At 44.3% G+C, this 23874-nt stretch overlaps 1 protein-coding gene across 2 annotated transcripts in view; it reads left to right on the top strand.

The window, feature by feature from the left end:
• LOC129696139 (copine-3-like) overlaps nucleotides 1-23874 on the top strand; it is a 74699-nt gene that overhangs the window by 17256 nt on the left and 33569 nt on the right. For both annotated transcript variants that reach the window (XM_055633645.1, XM_055633643.1), the window contains 5 exons: nucleotides 8486-8622; nucleotides 9775-9954; nucleotides 14190-14264; nucleotides 21328-21399; nucleotides 21539-21622. In XM_055633645.1, the coding sequence (XP_055489620.1) occupies nucleotides 8494-8622; nucleotides 9775-9954; nucleotides 14190-14264; nucleotides 21328-21399; nucleotides 21539-21622 (540 nt within the window). In that variant the 5' untranslated portion in view covers nucleotides 8486-8493. The remainder of the gene's footprint in view (nucleotides 1-8485; nucleotides 8623-9774; nucleotides 9955-14189; nucleotides 14265-21327; nucleotides 21400-21538; nucleotides 21623-23874) is intronic.

Genomic DNA, 23874 nt, shown 5'->3' with positions numbered 1-23874 from the left:
CTCCTCCTCGCTGTGATGGAAGGCAAAGACTTATCTCTCCCCTGCACTCCCCATTCCCCTCCCGATGTCAGAGTCAAAGCCCCCGGCGGGCGATGGTAATTGTCCCGCGGCCATTTACGCCGCGCCGGGTGATGCAAGGCCGCGCTCCGGGTCTTGTTGTTGGAGCCCCCGGCGGGCGCTAGCAAAGTTCCGCAGCCATTCAAAGCCGCGCCGGGCGATGATGTAACGCCCCGCTACAGGCACTCTTCGACCCCGCAACTCAGGCGGGAGAAGTCGCTGTTGCGGAAGCCCCGAAAAGCGGTCTCCCAGCAGGGACCCACGGGCTCCCGGTGTTTCTGTCCACCAGACCTGCGGCTGGAGCCTCCGAATCTCCAGGGGTCGGGTCGCAGCCGAACGCCACCACAGCTCCGCCCGTTCCGAACTCAGCGGGTGAGGCAGCATCTGTGGAGAGAAGGTATTCCTTCTCTCCTTTGAGGATTTCTCGCCCGCTGAGTTTCTCCAGCATTTTATGTCTACTTTTGATTGTTCCAGCATCTGCAGTTCTTTCTGAAACATGCTTGTCTTTAACGGTCAGGCACAGAGTGCAACAGCTGGGATGTTATGTTGTAACTTTACAAAACACAGGTTGGACAACACTTGGGATATTGTGTGCATTTCTGATAGTATACCATAGCAACGATGTGGTTGTGTTGTAGAGAATTTAGAGGGGATTCTACAGGCTATTATTACCTGGGCTTGGATGATCTTAGTTATGAGAAGAAATTAAATAGTTGTATAAGTCGTATAATTGGTGCAGTTGTATAAGACGTTGGTGAGGCTGCATTTACAGTATTGTGTTCAGTTCTGGGCACCATATTGTAGGAAAGATGTGGTCAAGCAGGAAAGTGTACAGAGATGATTTCCAAGGATGTTGCCAGGACTAGAGTGTCTGAGGTATTGGGAGAGGTTGAGTAGGCCTGGGACTCTATTCCTTGGAGTGCAGGAAGATGAGGGGTGATCTTATTGAGTTGTACACAATCATGAGAGGAATAGATCGGGTAGATGCAGTCTCTAGCCCAGAGTAGGTAAATCGAGGAACAGAGGACATAGTTATAAAGTGATGGGGGAAAGATTTAATAGGAACCTGAGGGGTAACTTATTCACACAAAGGGTGGTGGGTGTATGGAACAAGCTGCCAGAGGAGGTAGTTGAGGCAGGGACTATCCCAACGTTTAAGAAACAGGTCTGACAGGTACATAGATAGGACAGGATTGGAGGAATATGGAACAAACGTGGGCAGATGGGACATGTAACTGGGACATGTTGGCCAGTGTGGGCAAATTGGGCTGAAGGGCCTGTTTCCACACAGTATCACTATGACTCTAAAATAGGTGGTCTTGTTCTTCCTGGAGTGAAAAAGGCAGAGGTGTGACCTGATAGAGATATAGAAGACTCAGAGATAGAGTAGATACATAATTTTCCCATGATAGGGATAGCAAAAATAAAGGGACCCAAGCTTGACATGATCGGAAGGAGTTTTAATGGGAAGTTGGGCAATGTTTTATGCACAGCATGGTTGCAAGCTGGGTCAGAAAAGCAGGTGGAATCAGTTACATTTATTATGTTTAAGAGGTATTTAGGAAGACACTTGAAAAGGAAAAGAACGATACAGAATTAATTGTCCCTAGTGTGTAGGACAGAACTAGTGTATGGGTGATTGTTTTGGTCGGCACGGACTCGGTGGGCCGAAGGGCCTGTTTCCTCACTGTATCTTTTTTTAGAGATACAGTGCGGAAACAGGTCCTTCAGCCCACCGAGTCCGCGCTGACCAGGCATCCCTGCTCATTAACACTACCCTACACACACTAGGGACAATTTTACATTTCATACCAAGCCAATGAACCTACAAACCTGTATGTCTTTGGAGTATCTTTAAATTTGCGTGTCCTCCTCAGCAACTTGTGTCAAGCAGGAGGAACAGCTCTGTGGAACATCACCTTCCAAGTTCCTTTCCGAGTCCCAGTTACTTCAACTTGAAGTTGTAGCGCTATTTATTCACGGCTATAGATTCAGAATCTTGGAACTGTCTACATAATACAACTGAGCGAATATTACCATCTTGCAAACTGCAATGATTCAAGCAAGAATGAGTAATATTTCCTATCTTACTGCTTCAACTATACTGAAGGGTAGATTTAAAAGAAAAATCCATGCAGTATCCAATGTGGACTTTATTTTCAATAATTAATTTGCTAAACCGAAAGAGGGGATTATATTCTTGTTTGTTGATGACATTGGTCTGCGTCTAATGACATAAATTTCTCCCTCACTGTTTGATGTACAAATGATTGAAAACAAACAGTATGGGAAAGGTCTCCCCGCCTACTTACCCATCGCCAGAAAACATGATTGTACAGCAAACAGTCTATCTGCAGTCACAACATACTGCTGGTTATTGGCCACCGTTTTCTAATGGAAAGAAAATCATTCAAGGGGGGGTTTTCTTCAACAAAGAAACTGGCACGTTACATTTGTAAGACACTCTTTTGCTTCTATTTATTTTTGTCACTTTCTCACAAAGTTTTTTTAAATGAGAATATTTGTATCATTGCTGGAGTTGTTTAACCAGCTGCACCTTTCTGGTGACTTTACTACACATTTCTGATTAGAATGCAATCAATTTTTCCATCTGACATCCATTTAATTGATGATTTGAGTATAAGATCAGGGAGGTTCTACTGCAGTTGTACAGGGTCTTGGTGAGACCACACCCGGAGTATTGCGTACAGTTTTGGTCTCCTAATCTGAGGAAGGACATTCTTGCCATAGAGTGAGTATAGAGAAGGTTCACCAGACTGATTCCTGGGATGGCAGGACTTTCTTTCATATGAAGAAAGACTGGATAGACTCGGCTTGTACTCGCTAGAATTTAGAAGATTGAGGGGGGATCTTATAGAAACTTACAAAATTCTTAAGGGGTTGGACAGGCTAGATGCAGGAAGATTGTTCCCGATGTTGGGGAAGTCCAGAACTAGGGGTCACAGTTTAAGGATAAGAGGGAAGTCTTTTAGGACCGAGATGAGAAAATCATTTTTTACACAGAGAGTGGTGAATCTGTGGAATTCTCTGCCACAGAAGGTAGTTGAGGCCATTTCATTGGCTATATTTAAGAGGGAGTTAGATGTGGCCCTTGTGGCTAAAGGGATCAGGGGGTATGGAGAGAAGGCAGGGATGGGATACTGAGTTGGATGATCAGCCATGATCACATTGAATGGCGGTGCAGGCTCGAAGGGCCGAATGGCCTACTCCTGCACCTATTTTCTATGTTTCTATGTTTCTATGTCAAGTCCATGGCTGATAATAGTTTTTCTTCTTCTTCTTTCTCCCTAATCTTTCTGTTCCAGTGCAGATGGCAGAAGGTAAATCCCTCCTATGGCAGAACTGCCATAGGAGGGATTTGAGGCAAGCACTTTAACGTAATTTAAAAGACATTTGGACGGGTACAAGGATAAGAAAGATTTAGAGGGATACGGGCCGAACCCAGGCAGGTGGGACTAGTGTAGATGGGGCACGTTGGTTGGCATGGGGGAAATTGGGCCGAAGGAACAGTTATTTAAAGATCAAGTTTGTGAATCGGATGCAAAACTAACCCTAACCCTAACCCTAACCATAACGCTGATCATTGAGCAACAGAGGGTTGTCCCACTGCCCAATAAATAATAACCTAACCATACATTACCCTGAATGGCGCCTTGATTCTCTCTTATGCAGTCTGTTGGCATTGATGATAATTTCCACTCTTGTTTTTGAAAGTTCTGAAGTGACTGATGAGCCCGGTGTGGGAACAGCAGACTTCACTGTAGGTGGGTGTGTGGTCAGTAAGTTGATTTGCTCCTCCTGCTGTGTATACTGGGCTTCTTTAAAGGGTCAAAAAGGTCAAAAACTTTATTTGCCATTTGTGCTTACACACATAGGAACTCTTGTGCGGTTGTTCAGAGAGTCAAATCAAGTTAAGTTAAAAAGACACACAGAAGACACATAATCTATAGACATCTAGAGAAGTATATGTCTATAGATTATGTGTCTTCTAGAGAACTAAAAAAGAAAGAAAATGCCTAAAACCCTATATAAAGGGGAAAGTGAGAGCATTGTAAATTACACAAACCCTATATAAAAAGTGTCAATTGCATTGTAAATTGCCCAGGCCCAGGAGACAATATAATATAATATAATATAATATGATGTGCTATGAGGTAGGTCAGGACATCAGTTCATTTTGTTTTGGCCAAGAGTCTCACTGTGGCAGGGAAGAAGCTCTTAAAAAAGCGTGTTCTGTTTGTGACGATGCTGTCCGCTCGTCTGTGCCTGAGGTTGTATGTGCAGTTTTTGTGTTTGAGCAGGGAGTGAGCTGGATGTAGTGTGTCTCTGATGATTCTCTCTGCTCTTTTTTGACAGCGCTGTGTATAGATTGTATCCATGGAGGGGAGTTCCGTTCTGATAATCCTCTCTGCAGTCTTTATGACTCTTTGCAGAGCCTTCCTCTCTGTCTGTGTGGTGTTTCCATACCACACCGTGATGCCTGTGGTGAGGATGCTCTCTATCAGTCCTTTGTAGACCTGGGTGAGAGGGCAACAGTGCAGACCAGCTTTTCTGAGCAGCCTGATGAAGTACAGTCTCTGCTGTGCTTTTTTCACTGTGGCAGCAGTGTTCAAAAGTCTTTAGACTCCTGAAGTGCGCACTCTGGGACTCTCGGTGCCAACCTGAATGCTCTTTCTTTCCACCTCAAGCACATGTGTGCCATGGACACATAGGAGTCGGTCAGAGTCATAGAGCTATATCGCACGGAAACAGGCCTTTCGGCCCGACTTGCCCATGCCGACCAAGATGCCCCATCCACGCTAATCTCACCGTGCCAAGTTTGGCCCACATCAGTCTAAACCTTTCCTATGCATATACCTGTCCAATGGATGGACTGGTGCATTTTCTGTTGTCAAGGAGGTTTTCTCTCTGGTCACCTGTAATATTTTCTGATGACAGAACTCAGAACAGAGCGTCTACTGTTGAAGTGAAGTGGCTGGCATGTGAATAATGTCACCCAATCAATGGATCTGGCAGAGTGAAATTAGAATCGCAATGCTGGGGAATTGTGACATTAGTTTAATTATCCTAAAAGTGAAACATAGAAACATTAAAAAAAATAGGTGCAGGAGGAGGCCATTTGGCCCTTGGAGCCTGCACCGCCATTCATTGCGATCATGGCTGATCATCCACAATCAGTAACCCGTGCCTCCCCATATCCCTTGATTCCGCTAGCCCCAAGAGCTCTAACTCTCTTTTAAATTCATCCAGTGAATTGGCTTCTACTGCCTTCTGCAGAGAATGCCACAAATTCACAACTCTCTGGGTGAAAACGTTTTTTTTGTCATCTTAGTTTTAAATGGCCTCCCATTTATTCTTAGACTGTGGCCCCTAGTTCTGGACTCCCCCAACATTGGGAACATTTTTCCTGCATCCAGCTTGTCCAGTCCTTTTATAATGTTATACGTTTCTATAAGATCCCTGCTCATCCTTCTAAATTCCAGCGAATACAAGCCCAGTCCTTTCAATCTTTTCTCATAGGACAGTCCTGCAATTCCGGAGATTAACCTCTTGAACCTACACTGCCTCAATAGCAAGGACGTCCTTCCTCACAAATGAGGCAGTGCAGCATAGGTTATCAAGGTTCAAGAGATTCAAGATTCAATTTATTTGTCATTTGGACCCCTTGAGGTCCAAACGAAATGACGTTTCTGCAGCCATACATTACAAACAAATAGACCCAAGACACAACATAATTTACATAAACATCCATCACATTGCTGTGATGGAAGGCCAAAAAACGTATCTCTCCACTGCACTCTCCTCCCCCCCCACCCCCCCCCCCCCCCCCGATGTCAGAGTCAAAGTCAAAGCCCCCGGCTGGCGATGGCGATTGTCCCCCGGCCATTAAAGCCACGCCGGGTGATGCAAGGTCGCACACCGGGTCTTGATGTTAGAGCCCCCGGTGTGCGCTCGCAGAGTCCCGCGGCCATTCCAAGCCTCGCGGGGCGGTGATGTCAGGCCCCGCTCCAGGAGCTCTTCGACCCCGCAACTCGGGCGGGAGAAGTCACCGTTGCGGGAGCCCTGAAAAGCGGTCTCCCTCCAGGGACCGCGGGCTCCCGGTGCCGCCGTCCGCCAGATCCGCAGTAGCAGCCTCCGAATCCCCAGAGGTCGGGCCGCAGCAGCGCTCCAACACCGCTCCACCCGCTCCGGACTCGGCCAGCTCCGCGACGGTGAGGTGAGTAGTCGGCACCAGAGCCCCCGGTCTTCCTGTTGGAGGCCGCTCCACGTTGCAGCCCCAACTACAACGGAGACCCGACAAAGAAAAGGTCGGGTCTCCCGTGCAGGGAGAGATTAAAAGTTACCCCCTCCCTCACACCCCACCCCCCCCCACACACACCCTCCAACAAAAAATAACAAAAACTACATAAAAACATAGACAAAAATAATAAAAACGCAGACGGGCTGCAGAGGCCGCTGCTGACGAGAGTCGCGCAGCCTAACCCCTGGGATGGCAGGACCACCATATGAGGAAAGATTGGAAAGAATTCAGAGGTTGTTTCAGAGACGGTAAACATAATTTCTCCGAGCCTTGAAACGGTAGGTGTAGATTGGCTACTAATGTTTCCAACGCAGCCTCCCCGTAGAGTTTGGCGACCAGCTCACCTATGTCATCACCCTCCTGGCCTGTCGGGTCGCTGGTCGTTTACCTAATTCCCTCCCCGGTATTTTCTCTGGTGAAAGGTGGCGAGGCGGACTCGTACCGCACACGCGCCGGACGGGTTTGCAGGCCACCTATTATATACGGTGAATTTGTGTAATTTTACAAACTTTCCCAAATGTGCTATTAACATTCCACCTATATTGCTCAGCCACTGATGCTTCTTTTGTTTCTACAGGAAAGATGTAGATTGGCTCTCATCGTCATAATAATAATAATAATAATATCTTTTATTGTCATTGCACATAAGCGCAACGAGATTTGGAATGCAGCTTCCAACCGATGTCATAACATAAATAACTAATAAAATTTGGATTTAGATATAGATATCCCGAGAACATGGATTGTAAAAAGAACAGTAAAACAGTCAGAACCATTCACAGACTAAAGTGCAGATGTGTCTGTGCGACGTGACCATCCGAGGGAGACAGTCCAGGGGGGATGGGGGGCACTCAGCAGGGCCGGTTCAGAACCGCTATAGCTCTGGGAATGAAGCTGTTCCTGAGTCTGGAGGTTCGGGCGTAGAAGGCTTTCTAACATCTGCCGGAGGGAAGTAGTTCGAACAGTACATTACAAGGGTGTGAGGAGTCTTTATGGATGCTGACGGCCTTCCTGAGGTACTGTGTGTGGTAGATGCCCTCCAAGGCTGGTAGCTGTGTCCCAATAATCCTCTGCGCTCTGTGGACGATGCGCTGAAGAGCTCTCCTCTCCGCCTCCGTGCAGCTGAGATACCACACAGAGATGCCATACGTTAATATGCTCTCTGTGGTGCAGCGGTAGAAGGTTGTCAGCAGCTGTTGGGGCAGACCAGTCTTTTTTAATGTCCTCAGGAAGAACAGTCGTTGCTGTGCCTTCTATACTAGCCAATTATAGTACTTGTTAGTAGTGATTCCTCATATTATCAAGAGCCTGCTTACGCTAGTTAGTATGAGTAGCTGCTAGGAAATGTAATGTCTGCAGATCCTTGCTGTAAGTAGATTTAATAAACATGTGCTATATCTTTATATGTGTTTGTGTCACCTCATTACAGTAGGTGTAGGTTGTCCACATCTCAGATGCATGTAGAAGGACAGTGCTCGCTGCTACCTGATGGAGCATTGGTTTTGCATTTAGTTTGCAGACTTAATCTTGAAACACATTTTTCTTCAGATGAGAAAATTTGGTGAAGATGAACTGAAAATAACTGGAAGGTACACAAAAATGCTGGAGAAACTCAGCGGGTGCAGCAGCATCTATAGAGCGAAGGAAATAGGCAACGTTTCAGGCCAAAACCCTTCTTCAGACTGAAAATAACTGTCTACCTTCATTGAAAGATCCAAGAAGTGGTCAGTTATCCCATAGAGTCATTCAGTGTCTCTTTCTCATAGAAATGAACATTTTATTGTTATGAGACTCTGGCTTTTAATCTTGAGCCAAAAACGTGTTGGAAGTTGTCAAAGTCGTTTTCATGACAACTTTAGTTCCCTTTCGATAGACACAAAATGCTGGAGTAACTCAGCGGGTGAAGGCAGCATCTCTGGATAAAATGTGGAGGTGATGTTTCAGGTCGGAACACTTGTTCCGACTGAATTCCCTTTAGGTTTAGTTCCCTTTCGGTGTGATGGGAATTATCATGTTCTCTTTGTGGCCATTTACCTTTCAAAGAATATTAATAAAGCTTATAATATTTATTTATCGTCTACCATCACATATTATGTTCTTTTGCAGGTTTGCAGATGGCAGACTGTGTGAGTAAGGTTGAACTAAGCATCTCCTGTGAAAACCTACTGGATAAAGATGTTTTCTCTAAATCTGATCCACTCTGTGCACTCCTTCTAAATACTGGTGGAAATCAATGGGTTGAGGTAAGGAATATGGCTGCACATCTTTCTCAGTGAAAGGGAACTATTAGCATTCATCCCAATAAAAAAATATGTTTATATGGATTGCTAACTGCATAAAAATGACGTGGTCTTAGCTTTAAACTGCTGCCAATTCATTTTGCACTACAACGGAATAAAATAGTAGATCTCATGGAGATTGATTATTTGCTTCAGGTTGGAAATGAAAATATATTGAAATATGCATGAAATATAGAAATTACTGCTGTATCTCGAGATTTAGTCGAGTAACTTCCTGCTTATCTCTGGAGATTTATAGTTTTACACAGCTGCATTCTATGACTGAGGCTGTCATTGATTCAAGATCCTGCTGTAATATCTCACCCTTGAACCTGGCTGAGATTTGATACATTTACTGACTGGCACAGAACATAGAAGAGCATAAGAACAGGCCATTTGGCGCGCAAAGTCCGTGCCGAACACAATGCCAAGTTAAACTAATCTCCTCTGCCTGCACGTAATCCATGTCCCTCCATTACCTGCCTATCCACGTGCATATCTGAAAGCCTCTTAAATGCCACTATCGTACCTGCTTCTACTACCACCTTTCGCAACACATTCCAGGCACCCACCCCTCTCTGTGTAAAATAAAAATCCAGCACATATTTAATCATTGTGCCTCTCACCTTAAAAATTTACCCTCTGGTCTTTGACATTTCCATTGTGGGGGAAGAAAGTTTGGAGTTACTAATGGGCCTGTCCCACGTTGGCGATTTTTTCGGCCTAAAAACCTGCAACTGGAGCGGCGACTGTCAGAGTGGAACACATACACACACACGCACTCGCATGCGTACACGCATACTCGCGACCACCATAATGAGGCCGCGACTAGTTCCCGGAATGCGGCACCTCCTCACGACCATGAAGGCGACTCCCCGTTAACCGCCCACGAACATATGGCGACTGCATAGTCTCCCGCAGTCACCTAAAAAGTTGCCTAAGTGGGACAGGCCCATTAAGGTTGCATAGGTGCATTTTCCTTTTAAAGAAGTCTAAACTGGTTTAGAATTTCTGCTTTTTTTGCTCTCTGTCGGATTTCAGACCCTTTGTTCTGAATGTAAGTATTGATCAAATACTTTGTTGCACTGGAAGTTCATTGACTTTATTCTTTCCTAGATTGGTCGCACAGAAATGGTTAAGAACTGCCTTGATCCAAAATTTTCGAAGAAATTTCTGCTAGATTATTACTTTGAACAAGTCCAGAAGCTGAAATTTGGAGTCTATGATATTGATAATGAAACATTTGATCTGGGTGATGATGACTTCCTCGGAGAAATTGAATGTACTCTGGGCCAGGTAAATACAATGATTTAGTTATTTTTTCCCATAAACTACTGACTAACCAAATGGATTAAATTACATTGCGTATTGATGAAGGGCCTTGGACCAGAACCTAAATTCTGGTTCTTCCTCTTAAGATACTGCCTGACCATATAACCATATAACAATTACAGCACGGAAACAGGCCATCTCAGCCCTTCTAGTCCGTGCCGAACACTTACTCTCACCTAATCCCATCTACCTGCACTCAGACCATAACCCTCCATTCCTTTCCCGTCCATATATCTATCCAATTTATTTTTAAATGATAAAATCAAACCTGCCTCCACCACTTCCACTGGAAGCTCATTCCACACAGCTACCACTCTCTGAGTAAAGAAGTTCCCCCTCATGTTACCCCTAAACATTTGTCCCTTAATTCTCAAATCATGTCCCCTTGTTTGAATCTTGCCTACTCTCAATGGAAAAAGCTTATCCACGTCAACTCTGTCTATTCCTCTCATCATTTTAAAGACCTCTATCAAGTCCCCCCTTAACCTTCTGCGCTCCAAAGAATAAAGACCTATTTTGTTCAACCTTTCTCTGTAACTTAGGTGCTGAAACCCAGGCAACATTCTAGTAAATCTCCTCTGTACTCTCTCTATTTTGTTGACATCTTTCCTATAATTTGGCGACCATAATTGTACACTATACTCCAGAATTGGCCTCACCAATGCCTTGTACAATTTTAACATTACATCCCAACTTCTATATTCAATGCTCTGATTTATAAAGGCCAGCACACCAAAAGCTTTCTTTACCACCCTATCTACATGAGATTCCACCTTCAGGAAACTGCACAGTTATTCCTAGATCCCTCTGTTCAACTGCATTCCTCAATTCTCTACCATTTACCATGTATTATATCTATTTTGATTTGTCCTGCGAAGATGTAGCACGTCACACTTATCAGCATTAAACTCCATCTGCCATCTTTCAGCCCACTCTTCCAAATGGCCTAAATCTCTCTGTAGACTTTGAAAATCTACTTCATTATCCACAACACCACCTATCTTAGTATCATCTGCATACTTACTAATCCAATTTACCACACCATCATCCAGATCAGTGATGTATATGACAAACTACAGTGGACCCAACGCAGATCCCTGAGGCACCCCACTAGTCACCGGCCTCCAACCTGACAAACAGTTTTCCACCAATACTCTCTGGTATCTCCCATTCAGCCACTGTTGATTCCATCTTGCTACTCCACTATTAATACCCAACAATTGAACCTTCTTAACCAACCTTCCATGTGGAACCTTGTCAAAGGCCTTACTGAAGTCCATATATACAACATCCACTGCTTTATCCTCATCAATTTCCCGAATAACCTCCAAAAAATTCAGGAAGATAAGTCAAACATGACCTTCCAGGCACAAATCCATGTTGACTGTTCCTAATCAGACCCAGATGATTATATATATTATCTCTAAGTATTCTTTCCATTAATTTGCCCACATATGACGTCAAACTAACAGGTTGATAAAATTGCTAGGTTTACTCTTAGACCCCTTTTTAAACAATTGAACAACATGCACAGTACGCCAATCCTACGGCACCATTCCCGTTTGTAATGACATTTGAAATATTTCTGTCATACCCCGTTTATCTACTTCCCTCAATGTCCTCGGGAATATCCTGTCAGGACCTGGAGACTTATCCACTTATATATTTTTCAAAAGTGTCAGTACTTCCTCTTCTTTGATCCTCATCGTTTCCATAGCTACTTTACTTGTTTTCCGTACCTCACATAATTCAATATCCTTCTCCTTGGTGATTACCGAAGAAAAGAAATTGTTCAATATCTCCCCCATCTCTTTTGGCTCTGCAGATAGCTGTCCACTCTGACTCGCTAATGGACCAATTTTATCCCTCGTTATCCTTTTGCTATTAATATAGCTGTAGAAACCCTTTGGATTTACTTTCACCTTACTTGCTAAAGCAACCTCATATCTTTTAGCTTTTCTCATTTCTTTCTTAAGATTCTTTTTACATTCTTTATACTCCTCAAGCACCTCATTTACTCCATGCTGCCTATAACTATTGTAGATCTCTCTTTTTCCGAACCAAGTGTCCAATTTCCCTTGAAAACCATGGCTCTTTCCAATTATTACTCTTTCCTTTCAACCGAACAGGGACATAAAGATTCTGTAAAAATTAGACTTTCTCCAATCAAAAATCTCAACCCTTGGTCCAGTTCTGACCTTCTCCATAATTATATTGAAACTAATGGTATTGTTATCACTGGACCCGGAATGCTCCCCAACACATTCCTCCGCCACCTGACCTGTCTCATTTCCTAACAGGAGGTCCAGCACTGCCCCTTCTCTAGTAGGTACCTCTATGTATTGCTGCTGGGTGTTTCTAGATTTCTCTCTTCTTATTTCAGGTTAGCAGCATCTGAAGTTTGCTTTTATTCATTTTCATTTGGATTAAAGTAAACCATGCTACAATTATGTACTAGCCTTTCATGAGAACATGAAAATTACTTTTGTAATGAAGTTTCAAGATGTGCTAATGTTTTTGGATTTTTACTGCAAGTTCCTTTTCTGCCTATTGAAAGTGGCATAGCTGCTATTCTGTTATTCTTCCAATGTGCTCTTCATTAAGAATTTTGTTCTATTTATCCTCGCATGTTAATGTAATCAAGTTAGAGCCTCAAAAGACATTGACTAGAAAATAAGTCAGACGTGTGAACATATAGTGCAGAATATGTGATGTTTTTAGAGGAATGATTATAAAGTATTTAGGAACCTGAACTGATGCCCCAAAAAGAATACGATTCTGCTTTTGACATCTTCAAAGTCAATGACGAATGGAATTATCATGAAATTTGAATTTCAAAAAACTCATTTGCAGTCGGTAGCACTAAACACACTGTTCTGGGACAATGTATCTGCCTCTTATGTTGAAACTGAATTTTTTAGATGATGTATGATGTATTGAAACTACTCCAGAGGAGCATCTAGAGTCTTGCATTGGCTGAATATCAAGTGCATCCATGTGCATTTAGAAACAAGGAACTGTCAATGCTGGTTTACAAGAAAAGATACAAAGTGCTGGAATAACTCAGTGGGTCAGGCCAGCATCCTTGCAATACATATCTGAGGAAAATCCACTTTTGAGGAATATTGGATCATAGGTTAGTTTAGTTTAGAGATACAGTTCCGAAACAGGCCCTTCAGACCACCGGGTCTGTACTTACCTGTAATCCCTGCACACTAACACTATTCTACACACTTTAGGGAAGTACAACGGGATCTGGGGGTCCATGTTCATCAGTCAATGAAAGTAAGCGTGCAGGTACAGCAGGCAGTGAAGAAAGCGAATGGCATGTTGGCCTTCATAACAAGAGGAGTTGAGTATAGGAGCAAGGAGGTCCTTCTGCAGTTGTACAGGGCCCTAGTGAGGCCACACCTGGAGTATTGTGTGCAGTTTTGGTCTCCAAACTCGCAGAAGGACATTCTTGTTTTTGATGGAGTGCAGCGTAGCTTCACAAGGTTAATTCGCAGGATGGCGGGACTGCCATATGCTGAGAGAATGGAGCGGCTGGGCTTGTATACTCTGGAATTTAGAAGGATGAGAGGGAATCTTATTGAAACATATAACATTATTAAGGGATTGGACATGCTAGAGGCAGGAAACATGTTACTAATGTTGGGGGATTCCAGAACCAGGGGCCACAGTTTAAGAATAAGGGGTAAGCCATTTAGAACGGAGATGAGGAAACACTTTTTTACAAGGTAGCTATGAGTCTGTGGAATTCTCTGCCTCAGAGCGTGGTAGAGGCCGGTTCTCTGGATACTTTCAAGAGAGAGCTAGATAGGGCTCTTAAAAATAGCGGATTCAGGGGATATGGGGAGAAGGCAGGAACGGGGTACTGATTGGGGATGATCAGCCATGATCACATTGAATGGCGGTGCTGGCTCAAAGGGGCAAATGGTCTACTCCTGCACCTATTATCTATAATTTTACAAAATTACCGAAGAAATTTAACCTACAAACTTGTACGCCTTTAGAGTGTGGGAGGAAACATGCACTCCCGGAGAAAACCCACGCAGGTCATGGGGAGAAGGTACAAACTCTGTACAGACAGCACCCTTTGTTGGAGTCGAACCCGGGTCCCTACCTCTGCGCCTCCGCTGATTTGCTTGGATTCTATGCTTTAATCAATGCATTAATACAAATTTGAAAACTGTTGACAGATTGTTTCCGGCAAGAAATTGACCAGACCCCTCGTGTTGCACAATGGAAAGCCGGCAGGGAAAGGAACAATCACGGTAAGACTCAAATCTTTAAATGCTGGAGACTTGTGGGCAAATGAACCCCAAAATTAATGATGCTCTGTTGTACTGCTGATGTTCTTCATTCAAATCGGCAGGTTCCTTGAAAAATTTCAGGGTCAGGTTGCTTAACATATTTGAGAAGGTATCCACGTTGTTTCAGGACACTTGGGGTGTCTGTGCCAGCCGGCGTAGGTCAGATATATGAACAATTTGCAATCTTATTAATTCAGTTATATTTGCTAACAAAATTTGTACGTTCAAGAAAAACACATCAAATGCAGGTAGTTCAGCCATAACATGATTGTTATGTTCTTAAAAAACCTCGCTTTCTTGAAAATCATATTATAAAAACAATTGCATCAATGGGGAACAGAGGGTCAGAAGAGTTTTAGACTCGCAATAACAAGGTTTTTTATTCCCTGCAGGATTTTCAAAGATAAAGGTCTTTTAATAGCTATATGTTTATTTGCATTCCTGCAAGCAAAAAATACTGAAGGCTGTGTGTTATATAGATTCTTTTTGCACAAATGTGAAGAGAAGTCATTGTCAATCTTAATGGCCACCTGCGGTGAAATTGACAGTGTGTTCTTAAGAGGCAGTGGTGTCTGATTACTGCAGGGAGGTTACATGGAAACTTTTTTCATCCCCGACACTGTTGTTTTTTCCCCATGGCGTTTTTATTTTTTGCATGTCAATTTTTTAATTCTTCCCTGGCCACTCCCTCTTCACCCCTCTCCCATCAGACAGAAGGTATAGAAGTGTGGAAACACATACCTCCAGATTCATGGACTGTTTCTTCCCAGCTTTATTTGGCAACTGAATCACCCTACCACAACCAGAGAGCAGTGCTTAACTATTATCAACCTCTTTGGTGACCCTCAGATTATCTGGTTTAAGAATGAACTGCAGATGCTGGAAAAATCGAAGGTAGACACAAATGCTGGAGAAACTCAGCGGGTGAGGCAGCATCTACGGAGCGAAGGAATAGGTGACGTTTCGGGTCGTGACCCTCCTCAGTCTGAAGAAGGGTCTCGACCCAGTGGTGAATCTCTGAAACTCTCTGCCACAGAAGGTAGTTGAGGCCAGTTCATTGGCTATATTTAAGAGGGAGTTAGATGTGGCCCTTGTGGCTAAGGGGATCAGGGGGTATGGAGAGAAGGCAGGTACGGGATACTGCGTTGGATGATCAGCCACGATCATATTGAATGGCGGTGCAGGCTCGAAGGGCCGAATGGCCTACTCCTGCACCTAATTTCTATGTTTCTATGTTTCTATGACCCGAAACGTCACCTATTCCTTCGCTTCATGGATGCTGCTTCATCTGCTGAGTTTCTCCAGCATCTTTGTCTATCTCGGATTATCCTTGATCGGAATTGCTGGCTTTTACCTTGCACTAAATGTTATTACCTTATGCATCTATACACTGTAAATGACCCGATTGTAATCATGTATTGTCCTTCTGCTGACTGGTTAGCATGCAACAAAGCTTTTCACTGTACCTCAGTACATGTGACAATAAACTAAACTGATTGACTGATTGTAATTGTGTTTTAACCAATTCTGCCCACATAATACAAATAGTGTTCCCTAATTCATCAATTGTGTTGTATCCAATTCATGTTATGGAAACACGCATTCTGGCAGAACAACCTATAAAAGATAATTCAAGTGAGGAGAACGCAAAGATTTTGAACTGCGTCCAATTTAGTTAAAGTCCTGTCCCATGGTACGAGTTAATTCCAAGTGCTCTCCCGAGTTTGCCCTGATTTGAACTCGGAGATTTACGATAATGGCCACTTGTCGGTACTCGGGGCTCTCGTGGACATTTTTCAACATGTTGAAAAGTCTTCACAAGTCTTCCCGTGCTTACCTGCTGTTCGCGAATCTTCCCGAGTACCTGCCGTTAGCGTTACCAGCCGCTAAGAGACGTCCCCGAGCTCCGACGTACCCGCTACGTTCATTCTCCGTGACTTACCACGAGCTTTGATTTTTTAAAAACTCGGGAGAGCACTTGAATGAACTCGTACCGTGGGACAGGGCTATTACAATATTAAATCTGAGGAAGAGTGCAATGTCCCGTGGAAGGATCAGCGGCATTAATTATATGGTTTTCAGAACTATTTGTCTCTAAAGTCCACTGTATATTTTTACCGCATGTCACGTCCAGGAAATGTGGAGGGAACAGCAGTCACCACCGTAGAGTCATAGAGTGATACAGTGCGGAAACAGGCCCTTCAGACCAACTTGCCCACACCTGCCGACATGTCCCAGCTATATTAGTCCCATCTGGTCTAATGGAGACGACACTTCCATGTTTGCCATGTTTGCGTTCTGCAACAAGTAGCATACCTGTTATTGTTGGTCGTTGGTGTTTTGGTCCTTGGGTTTCCTGTAGACAGAGAACATCCCACTTTCCTTCTGAAACTATCTTCACCATTAGTGTATCTTTCCTTGGTACTGGATATGCCTTCACAGTTCCACGACAGGACGGGGAGGGCCGGCCTTGACAAAGGCCCATCCGTGACTCTGGTCAATCTGGGGATGTGGGGTCTCCTCTGCTGTCGTCCTTCCTTTCTCTTTGTTGTAGCTTGCTGTTGGCTTTTGTCATCGTCGTTGTCAAAAGAATGGCCTACCACGGGGCAGTGTCCTTGCCCCAATGTTGTTCAAAATATACATCAATGACCAACCCATTACCCCAAAAACGAGGTAGTTTCTGTATGGTGATGATTTATGCATCGCAACGCAATCCTCAGACTTCAGCCAGATTGAGACCGTACTAGAGGCTGCTCCGCAGAATATGACAACATACTACCAACAGAACTCCCTGCGCCCAAACCCAATAAAAACGCAAAGCGCAGCTTTTCACCTCCGGAACGGGGATGCAAAACATCAACTGCAGGTGCGATGGAATTATGTCCTATTGGAACACTGCAAAGCCCCGAAGTACCTAGGTGTGGTCCTCAATTGCACGTTATCATATCGCCAACATGTTGAATTGGCAAACAGCTCATTTGGAAGTGACCCATCACCAAACCGCACTGCAGCCCTGGCGCTCTGTTTCTCAGTGGCAGAATATGCAAGTCCCATCTGGAGCCGCTCTAAACATGCAGGCAAGGTGGACTCTGCATTGAACACTGCCTGCAGGAAAACCACAGATGCCCGAAGCCGACAAAGGTTGAACATCTGTGCGAGCTGGCAGGCATCGACGAACCATCTCGAAGACGTGATCGGGCAGCTGCAGTAGAACTCTTCAATGCGGAAACTGACCCCCGCAAACCCCTTGCACAATCACCAACATGCCAAGAAATGCCTGAAGAGTTGGAACAGCTTCATGGAACGAGGGCCAACTGTACCAGGCACCAAAACCAAGCAACAGATGGCACCAGGAAACCACCTGCCTTGTACTACCTGAAAAGCCCTAAACCACCTCCGCACTGGAGTGGGACATTGTGGACTCAACCTGAAGAAGTGGGGCCTCGCGAACTCTGACAAGTGCAACTGCGGAGAGGTACAGACAATGGCCCACCTACTGACTTGTGGCAGTGAGGCATGCACTGCGGATGATCTCCGCAGAGGCACAGATGTGGCACTGGCTGTGGCAAAGCGATGGCAGGACATCATCTGACACACGAGCGAACAAAGTCCCATCTGCCTGTGTTTGGTCCATATCCCTCCCAACCTGCCTTATCCATGCCCTTTGAACCAGGCATCATTAATTTTGGGGTTCATTTGCCCCCCAGTCTCCCTGGCCATAGCTGGCCTTTTTTTAATCTTGTTCAAACCATCAATGTCTTCAAATATGAGGCTCCATGAAGCACCTCTAACTGTGGCTGCCCAAAGAAATTCATCATCCTCATGTACAATCTGTGATTGTAACCTATAAGTTCACAGTAGACTCTTTCTCCATGCAGGCTGTTGCCAAGCCCATTATTGCCCCAATACTTTAGAGATACAGTGCAGAAACAGGCCCTTTGGCCCACCGAGTCTGCGCCGACCAGCGATCCCCGCACACAAACACTATCCTACACACGCTAGGGACAATTTACAATTTTACCAAGCCAATTAGCCTGGAATTTGGGAGGAAGCCGGAGCTCCCGGGGAAAAACCGTGCACGAGCAGAATGTACAAACCCCATGCAGACAGCACCCGTAGTCCAGGTCTCTGTCGCTGCAAGGCTGCAACTGTATCATTGTGTCACCGTGCTGCCCTAACTCTTCATAATCTTCTCAATCTTTTTTTGTTGAAGAGCTTGTTATTTCCTTCAGGTTTCCTGCTGTTGTTAATCTATTGGACACTAAAGTCCCTGTCCCACTTGCGTGTTCTTGGCCTTTTGGTCGCGTTGAGGCTCAATGGTCCCGCGAAGGTCGCGCGCTACTTCATGCGCCCGCACAGCCGTCTGGAGCACATGACGTCATTTGAAGATGGACACAAAATGCTGGAGTAAATCAGCGAGACCGGCAGCATCTCTGGAGAGAAGCAATGGGTGATGTTTCGGGTCGGGACTCTTCTTCAGTTTGAAAGAAGGGTCTTGTCCCGAAACGTCATCCATTCCTTCTCTTCAGAGATGCTGCCGGTCCCGCTGAGTTACTCCTGCATTTTGTGTCTATCTTCAATTTTTCTTGGCCCCGCTCTGGGAGTAGAAGTGGGGGCGGATCCGGACCGCAACGGCCGTGAGCTCCAGGCCGAGCTCGACGATCGCTGGCCTACTTCTGCTGCTGTTGGAGGTGAGATGTTGCGTCACACCAGGGTCTTGGGCCTGTCCCACTTTGGCCGTCAGTTACGCAACAGGCCGGTGGCGTGCGAAGATTTGTTTCGCTACAAAAGTTCGGAGCGCCCCGCGATACCGCTCACAACTCCATACCGCTCCGCGTTTCTCAGTGGGACCTGCCCCGTACGGCCACATTATGCCCATGCACCTCAAAGCGACGACGAGGTCGCGTGCCAAGGACACGTAAGTGGGACAGGGCCTTTCGAAACTAGCTTAAGTCATCAAGTATATGTGTTCATGTGTGCCTTTGGAAGCTGAGCTCCAAGTTGTTGTCTACTTGTTCGCTGAAGTACTTAACAGAAAATGGACCAAGCGCTTAACATGCAAAAAAATTAATGACCCCCGCCAATCTGCTCCAGTCAATGAAGGCCCATGGCAAAACACTTTAAAATGTGGAACACTTTACATATCTCAAGAGACGCCTCTCAACAAAAGCAGGCGTCAGTAATTAAATTCACCACCATTCGAATCCGAGATCCATCAAGCCACCTTGTGGCGATCCCCGGAAACGACGGCACGATGCACTCTGTAATGCGTTGGCCGACCAATTCTGTCAACATGTTAGACAACAACAACAAAAGGCAACAACAAATTATTCAATGATGAATAGGAAGGAATCGCAGATGCTGGTTTACACCTAAGATAGACCCAAAACGCTGGAATAACTCAGCGGGTCAGGCAACATCTCTGGAGATAAGGAACAGGTGATGTTTCAGGTCGAGCCCCTTATTCAGATGATACAGTGTGGAAACGGGCCCTTGAGCCCACCTAGTTTATACCCTACACCCAAGGGACGATTTTGAGAAGCCAATTGACCCACAAACCCGCCTGTCTTTGGGATGTGGGAGAAAACCGGAGCAACCCACGTGGTCACAGGGAGAACGTACAAACTTTGTACAGACAGTACCCATTGTCGGGATCGAACATAGGTCTCTGGTGCTGTAAGGCAACAACTCTACCTCTGCGCAACTGTGCCACTCATAAGAGGGACATTACACGGACAGAAATGTATACTGGAAGAGCTGAATAAAAGTGATTTATCTGGGAGCTAGGAGAGCAATGTGAGGGTCATGCCTGTATTTGTCTCCCATGCAATAGGTAAGTTACAATACTTACCTTCAGTGGCGCTGCAGTTCTGTCACTGCCCGTGTGCGCAACTTTGGCGCCTTTGAGAGGGGGGCGGGTTTAAAATGCTGTTTTCTCCAGGCTGTTGAAATCGATGTTCGTCAGATGTTTAGTTGACGTTCATTCTCTGGAGTTATTTTTAAACTGCGCTGGATAATTTAATTGCTAGAGTAAATTAAAAAATAATCTTCTAAAGCCGTGAACGGCTACAACGGGACGGATCTCACGTAGGGGACAAGGCAAGGAACGCCGTTTATTTTTACAATAAAAAGTGCTTCTTAGGATGCCTTTAATCAAAATTTCAAGTTGCGAGAAGGTGCCTTGGAGCCCATCTGAACCGGCAGTATTTTTCCTGCCGACATGGGGTTTAAATTCACCGCAACCGCAACGTTCCAAACGATCGCGTTCCACAAAATCCCATTCGCAAGATGATTTAAATGGCCATTAATTTACAGGAATTAAACACTAAATTCCTTCCATTTGGCCTAGAAATTCATGACAATGAGATTTAAAAATCATGTTATATTGTGAATTCTTGTGTGAATGTTATTTGGACACTTAGGCTATTTAAAAATGTTAACCTTTTCTTAAGAAATTGATAGATGTTTAGATCTAGTAATTGAATTTTGTAATTAGCTACAATTAGGTAACTAACTAATTATATGCTTTAATTTCAGGTCATCCAAGTAAGATTGTTTCACATTTGTTTCAGAATGCTTCAATCTATAATAACTGAAAATTTCATTCAGTTCTCATAATTTTTAAGAAAGTTATGGGCTTTTGACTGTCCTTGATCACAGCTTTTGAGTTAAGTCAATGGAAAAGCAATAGGGAACAAGATGCTAATTTCCGAGTATGAAAATGGCCATAACTTTTTTAATACTGAAGATATGAAAGTGAATTAGGTGTCAAATTGAACTTCTTTTTATGCTTTATCTGATGGGTAAATTGCAGACCTGATTTTTAAAGTCTCAACATTTTGCAACATTGCTACATGTAATCAATGAATGGGTAGCATAGATGTTTGCCGAGCAGTAGATTTCCCAAATTCACTCAAATGCAGTCACCCTGGCGCCAAAGCGTCATTAATGGATTTTGCAGAAGCAGATGGATAAAAGATAAATGTCACTTTTTAGTAAATGTTCTTGTCTTTGTCTACTGTAGATTTTTGCAGAAGAAGTAAAAGATAATCGAGTGGTTAACTTTGAAGTTCAAGCTCGCAAGCTAGATAAAAAGGTAATATTCACCCTTTAAAAGATGTTAGATGATTTTAAACGTTAGATAATGTTAGAATATTCAAAATATATAATTTACAGTGTTAACTTTTAGATCTGGAATTAAAATGCCTCGTATTGCTTTTATTTTGTGGTTCTAGGATTTTTGGGGAAAATCTGATCCTTATCTGGAATTTTGTAAGCAGTCTCCTGATGGAAAATGGCAAATGGTACATAGGACTGAGGTGAGAGCTGCTTCCTGAAGGACCTCATGACTGTAGATATTGCATGGCAATATTTATGCTCCCACTTTATGGAATGTTCTGACTATATAAATCTATTGTAGGTGGGTGTGTTTTCTCAAAACACTTCATCCAGATCAATTTATTAGGTTTTGGAAGTTTTATGTCAAAGTACAGCTTTCTAATGTCTGGAATAAATTGGGTTATTATTATATCAGATCAACACAAACATAAACGCAAAATAGTTAGAAACAGAAAACTGCAGGCGCTGCCTAAAAGGACACAAAGCACTAGAATAACATTGGCAGCATCCCTGGAGAACACCTCCTCGGAACAACCGAAAAGTCACCTATTTCTTTTCTCCAGACATGCTGCCTGACCCACTAAGTTGCCACAACACTTTGTGTCTATCAAGAGTTAACATTAATTGTAACATGTACCAGCAATGAAATAACAGGCAGCATCTCTGGAGAAAAGGGATAGGTGACGTTTCGGGTCGGGACACTTCTGACCCGCTGAGTTACTCCAGCTTTTTGTGTCTATATTCGGTTTAAACCAGCATCTGCAGTTTCTTCCTTCACACCTCATCTACCACATCCGGTGTTCCCCATGTGGCCTCCTGTTCATTGGCGAGACCGGAAAGAACACTTGCCACTCGCAATGTTACCACTCAGGCATTTTTAATTGAGCTCATGTAATTTTGTCCAGATTACAGGGGTAGGCGGACTATCGGTTGCTGAAACATTGGTGTCTGACGTGTGAGAGATTGCTATTTGCTGTGGTAAGATGGCTCTGTCACCCTCACGATGCCCTCCTCAACCTCCCATCCTTGACAGAGCAGAGCTTGATCACTTATGAACATGAACTTATGAAAAACCTCAGAGGATAGCGAGGCACATGTACATGATCTGGATCCAGTAGAACATGGGGAACGGGATGGTGCCTCGATAGCAGCCTCGCCTAGAGACTGTCTGTCTTTTCGTCTTTTTTTTGTTATTTTTAGCGTGTTTAAAAAGTATGTGTTAGTGTTCCCTGGTTTGTTTTATGTTGGAGGGTGGGGAGGGGGTCGGGAGAAACATTTTATCAATCTCTTACCTTGCCGGAGATGCGATTGTTTTCCGGATCGTATCCCCGGTCGCTCTGCGGCCTAACATCATGGAGCTGGAGGCCTTGCTCGGTACTGACTTTGAGCCCCACCGTGGGGCGTGGACTTCACATCAGAGTCGATCCCTTGCCTGGGATCGAAGCTCCAAAAGTGCCTGCGGACGTTAAAATCAGGAGCTCTCAGTCTCGGGTAGAGGCCGATGTCGGGAGCTCCAAAAGCCGCACGACGTTTGACCCGGGGTCAGATCGCCCAGCGCGGGGAGCTGACCTTCCCCCGATGCAGGAGCTTGATCGCCTTGACGATGAGGCCCGCCGCCGGCCACGGGAGTAAGATCATCCCGTCAACGGAAGATTAGAGGCCCCCGACCACTGGAGGACAAAGAAGGGAAGAGATTGAACTTTTTGTACCTTCTATCACAGTGAGGAATATTGAGGAGTCACTGTGGTGGATGTTTATGTTAAAATGTATTTTGTGTGTTCTGTTGCTTTTTATTAGTATGACTTATGGCAAATCGAATTCATGTTGCAAGACATACTTGGCTAATAAAGTATGATTATGATGTGGTAGGAGCAGATTAGGCCATTCGGCCCATCAAGTCTACTCCACTATTCAATCACTCCTGATCTATCTCTCCCTCCTAACCCCATTCTCCTGCCTTCTCCCCATAACCCCTGACACCCTTCCAAAAGGATGTGTCCAGACTTGGGGAAAGAGATCAATGGAGAGAGGTGCAAATACGTGTTTTCATAAGCAGCCATCATGTGTTCAGTTGCATTTGGGGATAAAAAATCTAAACTTCTATTTTGGTGTTCTCTACTTTTCTTTCCTGGAAATGAAAGATTTCCGACCTAAATTCCTTATTTTAATCATTAGTAATGTTCCTGTGAAGGCAATGGACCGAAATGATATTGTTTAGTTTCCAAGAGGAGTAAGCTTTTAAATTCTAATTGTAAATTTGAAACAACATAAGATAATGACTGGAATAGATCGGGTAGATGCACAGAGTCTCTTGCCCAGAGTAGATGAGTCGAGGATCACAGGACAAAGGTTTAAGGTGAAGGGGGAAAGATTTAATAGGAATCTGAGGGGTGACTTTTTCTCCCCAGGGGTGGTGGATGTATGGAACAAACTGCCAGAGGAGGTAGAAACA

This window comes from Leucoraja erinacea, chromosome 4 (assembly GCF_028641065.1).
Source record: "Leucoraja erinacea ecotype New England chromosome 4, Leri_hhj_1, whole genome shotgun sequence".
NCBI lineage: Eukaryota > Metazoa > Chordata > Chondrichthyes > Rajiformes > Rajidae > Leucoraja > Leucoraja erinaceus.
Note: the sequence above shows the minus strand (reverse complement) of the source record. Positions and strands in the feature narration are given on the sequence as shown.